Consider the following 15,760-nt stretch of genomic DNA (forward strand, 5'->3'; position numbering starts at 1 on the left):
ATACCTTAATAAAGCCGGGGGGGTGGGGGCAGGAAACAGGGCAAACTGATAGTATAAGAAACAGTTAAAATGTGAACAATTAAAATGTAAACATACTTGAGATTCTGGTCAAGTTTCAGATAAATGTGAAATAAAATGGGTTTTTAAAAAACATATTATGTAGATTTAACATTCAACTTAAATACAGTTAGCATGTACAAGCAGGTGTGTGGGTGTATTAAAAAGCAAAGTTCAGAGGGGTCAGATACTGGAAAACAAAAAAAGCAAAGTTCACCTCATCTGTATGTAGAAAATGATGCTGGGCCACAGATCATGGATGTTTAATCCACTACCGCTAGTATATGTGCTTAGCGCTTCTAAGTGCATGGAACTTTGCAGAAATGACATATGACACATTTCCTGCTCCCAAGGAAATAGTCTTGCTAGCAGAAGCTGGTCTCCTGAGTCCTAGGTGAGTTTATTGTGCTTTACTGATTTTTCATCAGAGAGGAGGTTGTATTTACAGGTATGAAAGAGCGTAGCATGAGATTGTATGCATGAGTTCTCATATCTTCCATTCATCCAGCAAACAGTTATTAAACACCTACTATTTTCTGATCACTTTGTTAAATACCATGGATACAAAGATAAATCATCAAGGTATTTGCAGTGTCTGTCTGGAGAGACAGTCATGTACATAAAGATGTCCATATATGTACACATACTTAGTAAGGAACCTGATAAAAGTAGCATTTAGTCTTCTGTTGAGTTTGGCAGGAAAGATGCTAATGTGCAACTTGGGTTTTTGGCTAAAGCTTGCTAGTAGAAGCATCATTTGGTACAGGGTTATAATTCAAATCAGGAACTGAATGTGGTCTTTCATTTCCTAGCCATGATGGAATAACACGGACAGGGTTTACCTTCCTGCATTAAGGTACTAGAAAATCAAACATTTATCAAACAACATTTTTCAGTCTTTGGATGACAGGCTGTAAAGGATTGTTAAGAAAGGATGAGAAGAGAAAAGAAAGCTATAAAAAAGATTCAATTGGAACTTTTAGGGTTGAAAAATATCTGAATTGAAAAATAAAGTGGAAGGAATTAACAGATTAGAAGAAAAGATCAGTGCATTAAAGAAATAATAGAAACTGTCCAAATGAAGTGTATAGAGGAAAAAACATGGTAAAGCAAATGAACACAGTATTAGTGACCTGTGGGGCAATATCAAAAAGTCTATAAAGAGTGGGGGCAGACATTTTTTTTCCCCAAAATTTAATGAAAACTTTAAAGGCACACATACAAGGAGCTCAATAAACATAGAATGTAAAGGAAACTGTACAATAAAGAGGAACATTTCTTAATGATAAAATGGATTAACTCCTCAAAAGGACATAATGGCCCTAAGTGTGTATATTCTTGATGAGAGAGCTCCAAAAATACGTGAAGTGAAAACTGATAGAACAGAAAGGAGAAATAGACCAACCCACAATTACAATTGGGATCTTAATATTTTTAACTCAGTAATTGATAAAACAGTGAAACTGGAAGTCAGTAAAGTATGGAAGACTTGGATAATACTGTCAGCAAGCTTAATCTACTTGACATTAAAGAACATTCCATTCAACAACAGCAGAGTATACGTTCTTTTCAAGTGCACATTGGGTATATACCAAGATAAACTATATTCTAGGCCATAAAAGCAGTCTTAATAGTTTAAAAGAATTGAAACCATACAAAGCATATTCCCTGACCAGAACAATATTAAGGTAGAAATTAATGGCATAAAGATATTTGGAAAATCCCCAAATATTTGCAAATTAGCACACCTCTAAATAATTCATAGATGAAGAGAAATCACAAAGAAAATTAGAAAATATTTTGAACTGAATGAAAAAGCACAACATAGTGGCTGGGCGTGGTGGCTCACTCCTGTAATTGCAGCACTTTGAGAGACCGAGGCAGGTGGATCACTTGATGTCAGGAGTTTGAGACCAGCCAGGTCAACATGGCAAAACCTTGTGTCTACTAAAAATACAAAAATTAGCCAGGTGTGGTGGCACACACCTGTAATCCTAGCTACTTGGGAAGCAATAGAATCACTCGAATTCAGGAGGCAGAGGTTGCAGTGAGCCAAGATAGCACCACTGCACTCCAGCCTGGGCAACAGACCCTGGCTGTTTTTGTGCCTGTCTCAAAAAACAACAAAAAAATACAACATAGGAAAATTTCTGGAATGCAGCCAAAGCAGTATATAGAGGGAAATCTGTAAAATTAATTCTATGAATTAAATCCCTAAATGCTTATTTTAGAAAAGAAGAAAGGTCTAAAATGAGTGATCTAAGCCTCTGTCTTAAGAAAGTAGCTGGGGCGAGGTGGCTCATGCCTGTAATTCCAATGCTTTGGGAGCCTGAGGTAGGGAGATTACTTGAGGTCAGGAGTTCACAGCCAGCTTGGGCAATACAGTGAGACCTGTCTTTTAAAAAGGAAAAAAAGAAAAAAGAAAAAGGAAACTAGAAAATCAAATCCAAAATAAACATAAGAAATGTAAGATTGTAAGATAAGAATAGAAATCATGCAATGAAAACCAATGAAACTAAAAGCTGGGATTTTTTTTATAAAAAAAAAGATTAATAAAATTGCTAATTCATAACCAATTGATCAGACCAAAAAGTGAGTTTACATAAATTAGCAATATCAGAAATGAAAGAAGGACCTCATTACAGAGCAGGTATATTTTAGAAGAGTAGTAAGGGAATATTTTGAACAATATTATGCCAATAAACTTGACAACTGAGATAAAATAGATTCTTGGAAAAGACAAACTGTGTACCTAAAGCTCACTCAAGAAGAAATAGGTAGCATATGAATAGCTCTACTCTAGTAAGGAATTGATACGGTTTGGTTGTGTTCCCACCCAAATCTCATCTTGAATTGTAGTTTCCATAATCCCCATGTGTCATGGGAGGGACCAGGTGGAGATAATTGAATCATGGGGGGGCAGTTTCCCCCATCCTGTTCTCAAGATAGTGGGTTAGCTCTTACAAGATCTGATGATTTTATGAGGATCTTCCCCCTTTGCTGGGCACTCATTCTTGCCACCCTGTGAAGAGGTGCCTTCCACCATGATTGTAAGTTTCCGGAGGCCTCCCCAGCCATGCGGAGCTGAGTCAATTAAACCTCTTTCCTTTACAAATTACCCAGTCTCAGGTATTCCTTTATAGCAGCATGAGAAGAGACTAATACAGTCATTAAATAGTTCTGTTTAATTGAAATTAGTCATAAGTTTTAATTAATAATAGGGCTATTATAGCTCTACTTATGTTAAAGAAATTGAATTTGTAGTTAAAAACTTTCCTCTACATAAAATTTCAGGCCCTGATTGCTTCACTGGAGAATTTGACAAAAAATTTAAGGAAGAAATAATAATAATTCTACATAAATTCTTCCAGAAAACAGAAGATAGAACACTTCCTTGTTGATTTTATATGGCTAGGATTACCTTCTGCCAAAATCTGACAAAAACATTTACAAGGGGGGAGAAAGTACAGTACAAAAAAATCCAGCAATATATTAAAAGGGCAGTATATCATGACCATATTGTGTTTATCTCAGGAATTAAGGTTAGTTTAACATTTGAAAATCAGTCAGTGCGGCTTACCATATTAACAAGAATATAGTAGAACTATAATAGATGCAGAAAACCTGTTTGACAAAATGTGACATCCACTCGTGAGTGTGAAATTCTCAATAAACTAGGAATAGTAGGGAACTTTCTCAGTGTAATAAAGGACATCTACCAAAGAATCTATTGCTAACATATTTAATGGTGAAAGAAAGACTGAATACTTTTCACTAAGATTTGAGAACAAGGCGAGGATGTCTGCGCTCATATAGTGTTCTATTCAGTGTTATGTTGTAGAACTTCATCTGTATAATATAGGTTTGAAAGGAAGAACCAAAACTGTGTGTATTAAAAACATGATATATGTAGAAAATCTTAAAGAATCTAGAAAAAAGTGATTGAAACTAATTACCAAGTTTGCACAGTACAAGGTCAATATGCAAAAATTAACTGTAGCTCCATACAATAGCAGTGAACACTGGGAAGCTAAGTAAAAAATACCATTTGTAATACCTTCAGATTATAAAGTAGTTGGGGATTAATTTAGCACAGTATGTTTCCTGTATGCTGAAAACTACAAAACACTAGTGAGATAAATTTTAAAAGACCTAAATAAGTGATTTTTATGTTTATTAATTAGGTGTTTTGATAGTAATTTGTCAGTTTTTACCAAATTCATCTATAGATTCAACACCACCCCAACTCTGTTGGAAGATTTTTGTAGAAATTGACAAGCAGATTTTAAAATTTATGTGGAATGGCAAAGGACTTAGTATAGTCAAATCAGTTTTCAAAAATAACAGTTTTAGAGGATTTATCCTACTTGATTTCAACACTTCTTATAAAGCTTCAGTAATCAAGACACTGTGATATTGGATTAAGAGTAGACAGACCGGTGAAATAGAACAGAGAATCTAAAAATAGAAATATATCATGTGGGCAATCATTTTTGTCAAAGGTGTGAAAATAAATCAATGAGGAAAAGATAATGTCTTTAACAAATGTTGGTAGAACAATTTGACGTCTGTATGCAAAATAGTGAACCTTGACTATGACCTTGTGGAATATACAAACATTTATCAGGAAAAGTGTTATAGGTTAAATTGTGTCCCTCCCCTTCCAGATTCATATATTGAAGTCCTAACCCCTAGTACCTCACAATATAATCGTATTTTGAAATGGGATGATTGAAGTGTAATTAGTTAGGATCAGGTAATACTGGAGTAGGGTGGGTCTCTAATTCAATATGACTGGTGTTCTTACTAAAAAGGGAAATCAAGGGCCAGCAGGGTGGCTCACACCTATAATTCTAGTGCTTTGAGAGGCCACGGTGGAAGGATCACTTGAGGCCAGAAGTTTGAGACCAACCTGGTCAACAAAGCAAGACCCTGTCTCTACAAAAGAATTTAAAAAATAGTAGCCAAGTACAGTGGTATACCCCTGTAGTCCTCGCTATTCAGGAGGCTGAGGTGGAAGGATTATTTGAGTCCCGGAGTTTCAAGGATGCTGTGAGCCATGATCATGCCACTATACTCCAGACTGGTTGACAAAGCAAGACCTTGCCTAAAAAAAAAGGGCCAGTGGTGGGGGTGGGGGGGTTGGGAAATTAAGACACAGGTATGCACAGAGGGAGAACACCATGTGAACATGAAGTTAGACATCAGGGTGACACCTCTACAAGCTAAAAAATACCAAAGATTGCCAACAAACCACTAGAAGCTAGGGGAGAGGCAAGAAAAAGATTCTCTCTGTTCTTAGAAGGAGCCAACCCTGTAGACACTTCGATCTTGGACTTCTAGCCTGCAGAACTGTGAGGCAACAAATTTCTGCCATTTAAGCTACTCAGTTTTGTGGTGCTTTGTTATGGCAGCTGTAGCAAACTAATATTAAAAGGATCATAGACCTAACTGTAAAAGCTAAAACCATAAAACTAGAAGAAAAGATAGGAGAAAATCTTTGACTTTTGGTTACACCCACGTCTCATTAAAAAGTTATAAGCAAGAATTATAAAAGATAATATTGATCTTAAGACTACATCAACATTAACATTTTTTGCTCTTCAAAAGACACTATTAAGAAAAATGCAAGGTGAGGCCAGGTGCAGTGGCTCACGCCTGTAATCCTAGCACTTTGGGAGGCTGAGGCGGGCAGATCACTTGAGGTCAGGAGTTCAGGACTAGCCTAGCCAACATGGCAAAACCCCATCTCTACTAAAAAATACAAAAATTAGCTGGGTATGGTGGCATGCGCCTTAATCCCAGCTACTGGGAAGGCTGAGGCAGGAGAATCACTTGAACCAGGAGGCGGAGGTTGCAGTGACCCGAGATCGTGCCATTGCACTCCAGCCTGGGCGACATAGTGAGAATCTGTCTTAAAGAAATAAAAAAGAAAATGGAAGGTGAGTCACAGACTGGGAAAAAAATATTTGTATTTGATGTATGTGTGTATGTGTAGCATAACATATATATGATTAAGGAGTTTTATCCAGAATATATTTTTCAAAACTTGTGCAACTCAATCATAAGAAGACAAATAATGTGAATAAAAATTTGGCAAAAGAGGCCAGGGTGGTGGCTCACCTCTGTAATCCTGCACTTTGGGAGGCTAGGGCAAGGGGATCACTTGAAGTCAGGAGTTCATGACCAGCCTGGCCAACATAGTGAAACCCTGCCTCTACTAAAAATACAAAAATTAGCTGGGTGTGGTGGCACGTGCCTGTGATCCCAGCTCCTTGAGAGGCGGAGGCAGGAGAATCGCTTGAATCTGGGAGGCGGAGGTTGCAGTGAACTGAGATCGCACCACTGTACTCCAGCCTGGGAGACAGGGCGAGACTCTGTCTCAAAAAAAAAAGTTGGCAAAAGGTTTAGATACTTCACTGAAGAAGAAATGCTGATGTCAAAGAACCACATTAAAAGATACTCAACTTGATAGTCTTTAGGGAAATGCAAATTAAAATTACAAAATACCATTTACCCACTTGTTAGAATGGCCTCTAACAGTTCCAAGTGTTGGTGAGAATACAGGGCAGTGGGAACTCTCTTATACTGCTAGTGAGAATACAAAGTTGTGTAGCTACTTTGGAAAACAGTTTGACAGTTTTTTACGAAGTTAAAGATACACCTAACCAAATGAACCAGCAATCCCATTTTCTAGCTATTTACCCAAGATAAAGAAAAACATGTCAATTGGGAGACTTGTAACCGAAGGTTCAAAGGTTCATAATAACTTGTGGAAATAACTCAAATAAATGTCCATTACCTGGTGTTTGGATAAACAAATTGTGGTATACCCACAAGAAGAATATAGAATACTAATTGGCAATAAAAGTGAATGAATTACTGATACATACATAGGATGAATGAGTCCTAGGAGCATAATGCCAAGTGAAAGAGAAGGAAGACACAAGAGTACATGGTATACAATTCCACTTGTAGGAAATTGTTGAACAGTGAAGTTATAGTAACAGAAAGTAGATCAGAGGTTGCCAGGGGCTTGAAATGGAGGGGAGATTGACTGTCAATGGGGAGGAGGGAACTTTGGAAGGAGTTGATTTCTTTATCATGATTGCAATGATGGTTACATGATTATACATTTGTGACTACTCATTGAATTGAACACATAAAATTAGTTTATTTTTCATGTATTCTACCTCAACAAAGAACTATAAACAAACTGTCTATGTCTGTCAAGCCCTGTTAGGAATGTGATTAGATAAATGTGATGTGGGTCCTCCAGGGAGCTCAGTCTGTGGACATGGTATGGAAAGATTTACAGGTCAAAGGGACAAGAACTCTAGGGAGGAGTGCTGAGGCACAAAGGAAGGAGTATTTGATCAGGGAAGGCCCCACAAGGGAGCCTTGAGTTTTAATTTGATGGATGAACAGGAGTCAGACGAATGTTGAGGGGAAGGACATTCCAGGCAAAGGCATGCAAGTAGGAAAGTGTATGTTATGTTTTATAAGCCACAGGGAGCCTGGTATTGTTGGAGCCCTGGTGTCATGAGGTTTATGTGGAAGTAGCAAACATTGAAGCTGGACAGGTTGGCAGAGATAAAAGGTGGAATGTTTCTCACATTTGCTTATCAAACTCCTATTGCAAAAACAACTAGGTACTTGAGAATCCATTCCTCTTGGACAAGAGATGAGATTATCAGTGTGCCCTTTCATTTCCGTTTATTCCTTTCCTTTTGGCTTAACACAGACAACACCACCACCACCACCACAAAATACCTTGTTTTTAGAATTAACAGTTTTAAAACTTTAATTCTCCTTGAATAGACCTCAGCTGAATTTGTATAAGTAAGGCCGTATTTAAGCTTTCACCTGTTACAGAAAGGAAACATGTTTTGATGTTTGAGAAAGCCTTTAGTACTAGCACATTAATAGCCATCTGAAAGAACTAAGATTAGCCAGATATGGCTTGTGCCTTCACGGAAATGTCAGTTTCTTTGCACCAATAGTGAGAAGTATAAAATCCCCACATTACATTTTGGATGAGAGAAAATCTTATGAAACGACTTACTAGTTCAACTCTGTATACATGAAATCTTTGAACATCACTCTCTATCCTTGCAGTAATTCAGGGAAACGTATACCTGTGTGTGTGTGTGTGTGTGTGTGTGTGTGTCTGTGTCTGTGTCTGTGTCTGTGTTGGAGGCAGACTCATAGAAGGATTTACATTAAAACGGGATAGCTGATTTTGAAGGCCTGGTCTAAAATTTAATGCTTTCTTGTGTGTTGCAGGCTGTGGAGTTTGAAGGCTGGGCCGACACCCTCTTTCTTCTGCAGTTCACCCTCTCCTGTGTGATGGGGTAAGCCTTTGCTACCTTGTTAGCAGATAGTTTTCCTAAAGAAATAGGTTAGAGAAATTTGCGTGCCTCATTTCTCAGTATCTTTTTAGGTCTCCTGAGTGTGTCAGCCTAGGATAATTAAGCCTCCAGATTCAGGTGGTTTCATAGCCCTTGGGAATGTGCTCTTAGGGCTACTGAATTGATACCTTAGAAGGATGAAGAAAAGAAACAGTTTACCTGATAACCTGCTGTTTAGTAAGCATCATCATATTTCAACATGCATTATATAGTTTTATCTCTATACTGACCATTTGACAGATAGAACTTTAGTAAATTGTCTAAATTTGCACAGTTTGTAGATGGCAGTGGCAGCATTTGAATTTGGGGCAGTTTGACCCCTCTTTACTATGTTTTCTTCTTCATAGAAGAGAATATGTAGAGGATGAGAGGATACCTGCAAACATGCCTCTTCTCCTCACCTCCATGTTTCTCTAATGTGTTTTTTTTTTCCTCAACTAGTCAGTTTAGTTGCTATTTGTGACTGGATCTGGCACACAGTGAGCAGGTGCTTCAAAATAAAGTTGACCTGATGCCTTGGTACTAAGTCAGGCTCAGAAGCCTCAGTGTAAATCAGAGGCTTTGTATCTCCTCTTAAAGTAGTTTTAATTTGGTTTTCTTCAATATTTAAGGATCTCTCTTGCCTCCATCTGGCCCAGAGGACATGTTGTCCTTATGGAAGGTGCACAACTGCGTTTTAGGGTCTGTGAGCTCTGAGCTTTCTGTCTGGCTTAGGCGTATTAGTAGGAAGCATGATCTATAAAAAGTCATGATTGTAAGAGATGGTGCAGGGTTTTGATGAGGGCAGCAAGGAAAAATACTTGGTAAGGAGATGAATGTGTTTCTCTTTAGTGAAATTTTAAAAATTCTGAAGCTGCAGTATAACAAGCAGTGAGGTGGGGAAAATTCATAGCTGGTCAGTGACTAGAATGTGCTGGCCTGGCCAACACTGATTGTTTATCTTAGCTAGAGATTACTATAAAGTAAGAAACTGGATTTTATACCTCTTCTTTCATTCTAGGTTTATCTTAATGTACGCCACAGTACTCTGCACGCAGTATAATTCTGCTCTTACAACTACAATAGTTGGCTGTATTAAGGTAAGTAGAAAAACTACTGTTATCTTTTTGGTACCTGCGTTATTTGAAAATTGTTCCTTTAAGATAAGAGTCTGGCGATGGCCTTAAGACCCAAATCGTTATTTCCTCACATAACTGTCTTAGTTTGACAAATTGTGGTGATAGTTTCTGAAACAGTCTTTAAGAATGCAGGGAGGGCATAGTCTCTACTTGGAGGCAGCTTAGCTCCAAAGAGCATGGGAAAAGGAAAATGTACTATCTGAATAGAGGAAGGAATAGAATTAGGTCTGTTTCTGACAGGGCAGGTTAATAGCTTGGTAATGATAAGCCTGTCCGTTTAACCCCCAGTGAGAACTACTGTGTTCTCTGCCTCACTGAGATCTGGCTGTTTTGTAGGGAAAGGATGCTGGCCAGAAACTAATCGGGAGAGTTTTCCTATGCCTGAGCCAAACCTTAAATGGCTCACTTTTGAAAGCTGCGTCTGACATTTCCAGTGATCTCATTTCCTCCTGATCCATTTTATTTGAGGGAGACTAATTTGTCTTCAGCCAGGAGAACCAAGTTGACTCGAATATTGAGCTAAAGTTGGTAGCTTGAAGCCTGAGGCCTCTTCCTTCTGACTCTGTGATTCCAGTGCTTTATGATTCAAGAGGCCGCAGCCTGTCTAAATTCCAAATGAATTAGCCAAGTGGGCCTGCTTCCTTAAAAAGGCAAGACCGAGAGATGTAGATCCTTAATGTTTGGGGAAAAGAGGGCCATTACCCTTGTGCCTTCCTTTCTGATGCCCCAGTACTCAGTGAGGGAAGGGGTTTCAGAGGTCAAGTTTTTACTGCTCTGCTGTTTATCTTTGTAGTTTCAATAGAGTGGTGCCCACCTGATCTCATTTTAGAAACTAGATTGGGTTAAAACTCCAGAAAGTCTGTGGTTTCAAATCATGAAATTGGACTGTTTGTTGTGAATAGAATTCCAAATTATATAACAGGTCAACAGTGTGAATTTGTTTCGAAAGCTAGAGACATTCCATATGCCAGGCTGACTGAGACAGCTTTAGGCCCCTCCCCGAAATTAGCTCTGGCTGTGTTTTGGTTTTGTAAAGTGAATGCTTCAAAGGCAAAGTGGATGGCTTGCCTCTTCAGTATAAGAGCAGTGAGAATGTGAGAAATAGGCCATGTTTTTAGCTAAGGAGAGGGATGATGCAGGAAAGCCTATGTTTAATTTTAATAAGTAAACCTATTTGCCTGGAATTTCTTAGTGTACTTTATCATTATCAACATGGGATACAAATAGTCATTCTTGCTTACATAAAGTTTATACTTTCCTTTTAATACATGTTTCTCCTCACAGTAGTCCAAGAACTCCATGGATTTACTCATTCCAGGGTGTTTAATTTTACTTACAAACTCCACAGGGAGGCAAAAACTGAATTGTCTGATTAGTTTACTACTGCTCTTGCTTCCTACTGGTGCAGGGTATCACTGTTGAAGGATGGCTTGCACATGCGGACAGATGGGAATCGCTGATACCCTTGCAGGGTCGAAGTCTCACAGGACACAGTGGAGCTTCTGTCATTAGCGTCCCAGTCGTAACCCATTTAGCTCAGCCATTCCTCCTACAAGAGGCTTTAAGCTTCCTTCTGTGCTTGAGAATCCCCTGCAAATCCTTAGGGTCAGCATTCCTTTTTCTCTTCAGGATGGTGGGAAAATCACTTAGGATAACTCGTTAAAAGTAGAAATTCCAAGGCCTACCCAGATAGACTCAGTCAGAATCTCTAGAGTAAAGCTTAGAAATGTTTATGTTTAACAAGGTTGCCAGGCAGTTGTCAGGTATACTAAAGTTTGAGAATTGCAGTCTTAGTTTTGACCTATTGTGACTCTTCTCTGCTTCCTGATAATTTCTTTTTTGAAGACGTTGGTGTCTTTTCTTGATAGCCAGCCTTGCTTAGGATACCCTAATATATACCTACAGGTTTTCCAACTTCTGATTTCGAGCGGCATGGGTTGGATTCTGTCCCCTTCATTTCTGAAGTTCCTTGGGCAACTTACATAATTAATCCCTGGATCTCTGTATTCAAATGAGGTCCTATTATACACTTTCCTAAGTTGGTCTGCTAGCCTTGTTTATTGTTACATGATACTTAATTTTATTATGTCCCTTCAAATAATAGGAAAATCCTTTCTAAGGCAACCTCCTGTCTTCGAGGCTGACATAATTTTGAAGGTTCTCTCAAAGGGTGTTTTATTAGAAAAATAATTTTGAAGTTTCTTTTTGGCCTTTTTCACTGTGTCATTTTACTTTGTGTCTCATAGGCCTAATCTAGAGGCCTGTGAGAAATAGAGAAATATATTTTGGGGTAAAATATTTTAATTTCCTTCAGTCCTCACTTTAAAACTTCCAAAAGTTTTATATATTAAAAGCCATTTGGGCCAGAGGTCATTTGAGATAGACAAAGAAGTGAGAAAACAAATTTAGGTTAGCAGAAAAGAGTAAATTTAAATACATTGTCCCATATCTTTTTTTGGTCATAGTCCTAAGAATGGATTAGTTTAAACATTTGTGTCCCATTTTAGGAGATGGCATTGTAGATACACTAGGCCTCTATGTATGATGAAGGCAAACAGATCTTTAATAGGAGGTGTTTTTATGGAAACAGAAGAAAAAAACTAAGGTTAATGTCTGGAGTAGTATATAGAGTTTTGTAGAATCCTTGAAGTATCTTCAGATTGCAGTGGCAATCTGACAGACTTTACTGGATTATAGTTCAAATCACTATTGAAATAGTGAACTTTCTGAGTAGTGTATACATCAGTAGGCATGAAGGCTGTTTGTGTGTAACTTGTGATTTTTCCTGAAGTTTAAGTTGTCTAGTTTCAGTTTATAGGGCTTTAAGAAAAGTACAGTTTTAACTTGCAGTGACTTAAAGTCAAAAATGGAAGAAAAATTTGAAAATGTTAGTTTGGAAACCTGTATCCAGGAAAGAATTTAGGTTTTAGTCTAAATATTAGAGAAGTAATAAAAACAACAGTGAATGAGGCTAGAATCTAATTTAAACAGGTGTGCTATAGTTTTATTTGAAACATATTTTTTTCTCTAGTCTCCCATTTTTACCAAAGATAAATCATACAGGATCAATTTATTTGTAAAATAAGTTTAAGTCTTATTATACTTCGCCTGCTTATTTGTATAAAGTGTAGTAAGAATAGCGATTGGCCATATAGGCTCTTTTTAGATTAGTTTTGTTGGAACTTTTAAATAAGGAATCTTAGATTATTAGACCTTTAAAAGCCTCAAGGCCAGGAAGCTAAGCCAAGGATTTGCCACCAGACTCTAATACCTGTAACAAATTGGGTGAATCTTTCTCCTTTTGATATCATAAAATAACTTGAGGTCCCTTGGCCTGTCAGAAAGTTACATTTTTTGTTTATCACAGGTCAGGAAGCTTGTAAAGGAACTCTGTAGACAAGTGTCTTTTTATTGACTTTATAAAGTCAACTTTAATTTCTTAAAGTGGTCTGGTTGCATCTGAAAATATGTTATTTTAGTCACAGCCTTGGTAAAATAACCAGTGTCTCTAACTGTGTCCTGTTACAAAGAAAACGGATGTGTATTGAACTTACCTAAACAATTATATTCTGATAAGTTAAGAATATTTATAAATAGTTTTTAAATTTGGAGAAATTAGAAAGATACATGTTTTAAATTTGTTCACAAAGTATATTTTACTCAATTGTTGTAAATTATAAGTAGTTTAAAAGAAAAAAAAGTTTTTTGACTCTGGCAAACACAGCATTTTTTTTAAAGTCATAAAAATTACTTTAGTCTTTTACTAATGTAATTCCATGTAATTAATTCTTATTCTGCTGGATGTTAGGTTAGCAATCCTCATGAATACATCAGTTTTTTAACTAGAGTACTGAAAGTTTTCACCTAGTCTAATGGTCTGATCAATAAAGTTACCAGAAACCTGTATTTACAACTACTTATCAGGGTCTTTTTTATTAATTTCTCTGAAGAAAAAGCAAATTTTGGACTCTACCCGATTGTAAACTGCATTTTGAGAAGAATCAAAGTAAAACAATAATTGTCAATGGACAACAAAAGTCTTAGAATAGTTATACAATTAACAAGGAAATTTGGTTATTTCACTGGCATATACCAATTTAACATAATCATAATTATTACTGATAATATATGTGAAGACATTTCAAATCTTTAGGAATCTCATAGAGATTCAGAACATATGTTAATAACACATTTATATAAATATAACGCAGAGAAAGTTAAGCACCATTTTTTAAATGATTTCCATTTGATTTTAACATACTGAATAAGGCTAATATGTTTCCCTTGGACTTCTAGGGGCCCTATTATCTAAAAAGTTAGTTTGAGGTAAAAAAAAAAAACTGAATTTGAAATTTTGATTTGGGGAAATATGTCAGATATCAAAGGTTTAAAACAAGATTATAGGCCACTAAAATATATCATTTATTTAGTCAATGTGATAATTTAAAGATTTTAAAAAGCAAAACCTTTTACTCTTGGTGGAGACTTATAAGACATAATAAAGACACCATAAGTTACACTGAATCTGTTTTTCCCTCTCCCCCTCTTTGTTTTTTGTAGTTTATTTAGAAGGTAAATAAAATTTTAAAAATTATTTTTTATTAATACTACATGAAAAATTTGTTTAAAAGAGAAAACTGCCCGGGCTTGGTGGCCCACGTCTTTAATTCCAGCACTTTGGGAGGCCAAGGTAGGGGGATCACTTGAGGCCAGGAATTTTAGACCAGCCTGGCCAACACAGTGAAGTGCTGTTTCTACCAAAAAATATAAAAATTAGCTGAGCATGGTGGCGTGCACCTGTAGTCCCAGCTACTTGGGAGGCTGAGGCAGGAGAATCACTTGAACCCATGTGGCAGAGGTTGCAGTTAGCTGAGATCGCACCAGTGCACCCCCCAGCCTGGGCAACACAGTGAGATCCTGTCTCAAAAAAAAAACAGAGAAAATTAGATTTTATTTTTGTATTAGTGTATTATTAATGTTAATTTTAATAAAACCTTGTAAATAAATCTATTTAATTTTAATTAGTTTAACCACAAGATTTTTATATGTTTTTAAATAGCCTCTTAAATTTAAACATTTTTAAAAATATTTATTTTTACTTTTTTAATTAAAAACTTTTTAAATGTTTATACTAGGCAATATCTTTTTATTTTTACAAAAACATATTTTTATGTTTTTTTATAACCTTTATGAAAAACACATTTTCCTTTTTGAATATACTTTGCATATTGAATTGTTTATTTTAATATCTAGTTTATGTATTTTAATTACGATAGCATCTCTTAGTAATTCTTATTTTTAGTGAAAAAACCTAGGAAATAAGTAATTTTAACTATATGTAGAGTGCAAAACAAAGAATAGAGCTGTGAACACAATGCCTGGAAGAGTTAATCCTTAGTATGGCCAAGAGACATGGTTGGGCTAGGGAGGACAGGGCCTGGGTGTTGTCCCTAGACCTCACCATGGTTGTTTGCCTAGACATTAGAATCTAAAGTCTCAAATTTACAGACATAAGCTCACAGATAAATTAAGCAAACATTAAAAATATTATAGAAGTAACAGTTCTGTGACTTTAAAACATTTAATAGAGCCAGTATAAACCTGTCTGATCAATCCAACCAGGACAAAAAAAAAAATCTGACTTAAAATTTGAAGACATTTTAATTTTATTTTACTAATAATTTTTAAACTTTTAATTTATTAAGGATTACTAAAATCATGTGAACTTGAAAATTATTTGTGCTTATTTAATTTATGAGTACTAACTTATAAGTTAATTTGATATGTAGACAGTATATATACACATAGGCATGTATATATAAAAATATAGATGGACACAAATAAAGAGTTTATAGCTTTGGTTTTAAAATTTTAGCCATAAGACCAGTAAAACTCACTAGTTTAAAGGAAAGTTGGATTTAAACTTTGTCTTTGTAAGTGAAAAAGATTGAAGTGCATCTGTCTCACATGGCCCAAGCCCTTATTGTGTTTTAGAGAAAATAGGGTAGTAAATTATGTTTTATAGTATGGAGAGAGAATTTATATTTTTTAAAAGGAGTTTGGGCCGGGCGTGGTGGCTCAAGCCTGTAATCCCAGCACTTTGGGAGGCCGAGACGGGTGGATCACGAGGTCAGGAGATCGAGACCATCCTGGATAACACGGTGAAACCCCGTC

The 15,760-nt window shown here is 36.5% G+C and overlaps 1 protein-coding gene across 3 annotated transcripts in view; it reads left to right on the forward strand.

Annotated features, from left to right (window-relative positions):
* The window catches only part of LOC105498446 (solute carrier family 35 member D1), a 58,325-nt gene that overhangs the window by 25,836 nt on the left and 16,729 nt on the right, over positions 1-15,760 (forward strand). For all 3 annotated transcript variants that reach the window (XM_011770528.3, XM_011770529.3, XM_011770530.3), the window contains 2 exons: positions 8,344-8,411; positions 9,469-9,547. In XM_011770528.3, coding sequence (XP_011768830.1) covers positions 8,344-8,411; positions 9,469-9,547 — 147 coding nt within the window. The remainder of the gene's footprint in view (positions 1-8,343; positions 8,412-9,468; positions 9,548-15,760) is intronic.

Source organism: Macaca nemestrina, chromosome 1 (genome assembly GCF_043159975.1).
Source record: "Macaca nemestrina isolate mMacNem1 chromosome 1, mMacNem.hap1, whole genome shotgun sequence".
In the NCBI taxonomy this organism is placed as follows: domain Eukaryota; kingdom Metazoa; phylum Chordata; class Mammalia; order Primates; family Cercopithecidae; genus Macaca; species Macaca nemestrina.